General features: G+C 50.2%; 1 protein-coding gene across 1 annotated transcript in view; it reads right to left on the bottom strand.

Annotated features, from left to right (window-relative positions):
* UBR4 (ubiquitin protein ligase E3 component n-recognin 4) overlaps positions 1–3,344 on the bottom strand; it is a gene marked incomplete at its 5' end in the record, with an annotated part of 124,129 nt that extends 120,785 nt beyond the window's left edge. The window contains one exon of the mRNA XM_015565924.1: positions 3,187–3,344. Within this exon, the coding sequence (XP_015421410.1) occupies positions 3,187–3,344 (158 nt within the window). The remainder of the gene's footprint in view (positions 1–3,186) is intronic.
* Between the last annotated feature and the right edge of the window lie 2 nt (positions 3,345–3,346).

Genomic DNA, 3,346 nt, shown 5'->3' with positions numbered 1-3,346 from the left:
GCTTGTGCTGCTGGCGGTGGCAGCAGCAGCAGAGGTGTGATGGGGCGTTGCCTTCCCCTGATCGCTGGGTCATTTCCCGCCCCTGAGGACTCCCGGACTGTGAGAGGGAGCAGGCCGGGCTGAGGGCCCCCCCTCCCCGCCGAGTGCACAAATTTTTGTGCACCGGGCCTCTAGTCCTATATAATAAAAGGGTAATATGCAAATCGACCAAACAGGGGAACAGAATGAGAGGTTGCTATGACGTGCACTAACTACCAGGAGGCAGACACTCAACGCAGGAGCTGCCCCCTGGTGGTCAGTGCGCTCCCACAGGGGGATCGCCACTCAACCAGAAGCCAGGCTCATGGCTGGCTAGTGCAGTGCTGGTGGCCAGAGCCTCCCCATGGCAGTGCTAAGGATGTCCAACTGCCAGCTTAGGCCTGTGGAGAGGGGACCTAAGACCTCAGTTGGACATCCCCCGAGGACTCCCAGACTGCAAGAGTGCACAGGCCGGGCTGAGGGACCCCACCCCCCAGCCACCGGTCCTCTAGTATATACATAAAAGGAATGGTTTTTATGGAATCTAATGAGCAAAATAAACTAACAAAAAAATAGAAACAGACTAATAAATATAGAGAACAGACTAACAGCTGTCAGAGAGGAGGCGAGGTGGGGAGCTGGGGGAAAAAGATGAGGGGATTAAGCAAAATACAACAATACTCATAGACACAGACAACAGTGTGGTAATTACCAGAGGGAATGGGAGGTGAGGGGAAATAGAAGAGGGTAAAGGAGGGATAAATGGTGATGGAAGAAGACTTGACTTTGGTAGTGAACACACACTACAGTATACAGATGATGTTTTATAAAATTGTACACTTGAAATCTATATAACTTTATTAATCAATGTCACCCCAATAAGCTCAATCCAAGTTTTTTTTAAAGCATGGGTTTGACATTTATTAATGACTGAAGAAAATCAAAAAAATAACATTTTATAACAAGAACATTTATATTAAGACATTTGTCATCATCCCCAATAGTCAGAAAAGGAGGAATTGATTTGGGAACACGGCCACGCCGCCCATTAGGGGGCCAAGTTGACTAGTCTACAAGGAGACTATATGGCCTGCAAATGTCTGACTCCTTAAGAAAAAGTGTGCCAACCTCTGCTCTGCACCAAACTTAACACTGAATATGGTTAGTTGTTTTTAACTACAAGACTTGTAAGCCAGATGTTTCTTTTGGAAATTTTTCTTAAGATCACATTCTTCTCATAAAGTCTGAAGAGGACACATAGGCTTTCACAGTTAACTGAGCCACAAAAATCAGAAGAAAGACTTTGAGGCTCTTGCCTTCCATCAGTTTGGACCTCTTTTCTAAACCACGAAGAGAGGTCTTATGAGTGTCCACAAACTCAGGCAGCTCTGATTATCTTTGCTAACAGAGAATGTAGGAGGGGGCACCATTACTTATGTGGTGAAATTCAAACCCAGTTTGATGCATTTGGTTTTGGCTCCTTCTACAGGTTGGAGGAAGCTGCTTAACTATTATAGTTTTAAAAGGCATGGGCCCATCCCTGGCCAGTTGCTCAGTGGTTAGAGCATCGGCCCCAGGACTGAAGGGTCTCGGGATCAATACCTGGTCAAGGGCACATACCTAGGCTGCAGGTTTGTTCATTTGATCCCTGGCTGGATCCGGGTGGGAGTGGGAGACAACCAATCAATGTCTCTCTCTCACATCAATTTTTTTCTCTCTCTCCCTCCCCTCTCCCTTCCTCTCTCTCTTAAAAAAAAAAAACAATGGAAAATAATAATAATAAAAGGCATGGGCCCAGAATAGCAGATGTATGGGAGGGTGTCAACAAATGACTTTAACCTACTCAGCTCACTGCCACAAAAACATAAAAGCAAATATTCTTTTAAAAGTATAGCATTGTCCATTATAAGTAGCGTGACTAACGAGTATAATTCAGAAAAAAATCCACTAATCCAAATGTTTCAAACAGTTAAAAAGTGGCTACATAATTTCAGAGCAGTATTTTTGATACTTGTTTACATCTCCAGAACATTCTTGGCTTAATAATTATATAGAAAGATCCAGTCTGTAAAGTTAACTGTGACCAAAACTGTTACCAAACCCAACTATTATTTCATTATAATTTCTTTTTTAAAAGTGCATCCAACGCAACACAAACCTAACAATAAGCACTGTAATAAAATATTTCAAATCATGGCCTTTCCTTTAGCAATAAATAGCAATTTCTAACCTTCTGGGTAACAATTAGATATACCCTTGTTGGCACGAAGCTAAAATGACCCAGTTAGCGACTGCGGCGAGCTGCTGAAGTAAGGAGGGGTTGGCTAGAAAAATGAAAAGGAGACTGGCCTTTAAAAGCACGTCTACCATTGCGTTGATCAAAGACTGCTCCGAGCAAGGTAAGTCCGGCAGAGGCGAGCACCGCCCTCCCGTGAACACAACCCTCGCGTCTCAGACTCTCTGCACAGAAGGGCCAACCCATCGACGGGGTCCCCCCGCCTGGAAAGGAGTCTGAAGCCACGTTATTGAGAGAGAACCAAGAACACAGAGCCTTTGGGGAGATGACCTCTCAGACGCACACACGGAAATGCTCTCGACCCCAGACCGTTACGGCAGACACACACACACACACAGTAAGGGCAGCTCTCGACGAAAGCCACCCACGGTCCCCAGTGGCTTCAGGCGCAGAAACAGCACGTGCCCCGGTGACTACAGCCCCTCGGGGAGACCGTTATCCAATTGGGCGGCGGGCCCCCAACTTCAGCCCCGGGTTCCGCTGGGGCCTAGGCAGGGGCCTGAGTGCCGGCGAGAAATGCAAACTCATCAGCGCTTTGACCTCAGCGCAGGGGGCAGCCCGGGGGACACTCCCCTCCCGGCCAGGTGCATCGCGGGGTCACTCACTCACGAACCGGGGCGACCGCTCCCTCCCGAGAGGCCAGCCTCGGAAGTCCTGCTCGGGAGGGAAACTGAGGCACGGATGATTTTCATAGGCTGGTAGAAGGCACCCCGGACAAGCCCACGTCTACCACGGCCGCAGAGCCCCGAAGCCGTGGCTGGGGCGGAGGTCCCCGCGAGGCAGCAGGCGGCCCAGGAAGCGGGTCCAGACGGTCCCGCACGACCTCCCCTCCCCCCTCGCTCCGCCGCCCGGCCGGGGCCGCCGCCCGGTACCTCTCGATGACTGAGGCCACCAGCTGCGGCAACTCCTTCATCTCGAAGGCGGAATAGGACGCGGACAGCAGGGGCCGCACCGCCACCTCCCAGCCCGGGGTCGTGTCCACCCCCGTCGCCGGGTCCCCGGGCGCTGGCGTTGCTGCCGCTGCCTCTTCGC

This window comes from Myotis davidii, unplaced genomic scaffold, assembly GCF_000327345.1.
Source record: "Myotis davidii unplaced genomic scaffold, ASM32734v1 scaffold299, whole genome shotgun sequence".
NCBI classification, from domain to species: domain Eukaryota; kingdom Metazoa; phylum Chordata; class Mammalia; order Chiroptera; family Vespertilionidae; genus Myotis; species Myotis davidii.
This window is presented reverse-complemented; position numbering and strand designations above follow the sequence as displayed.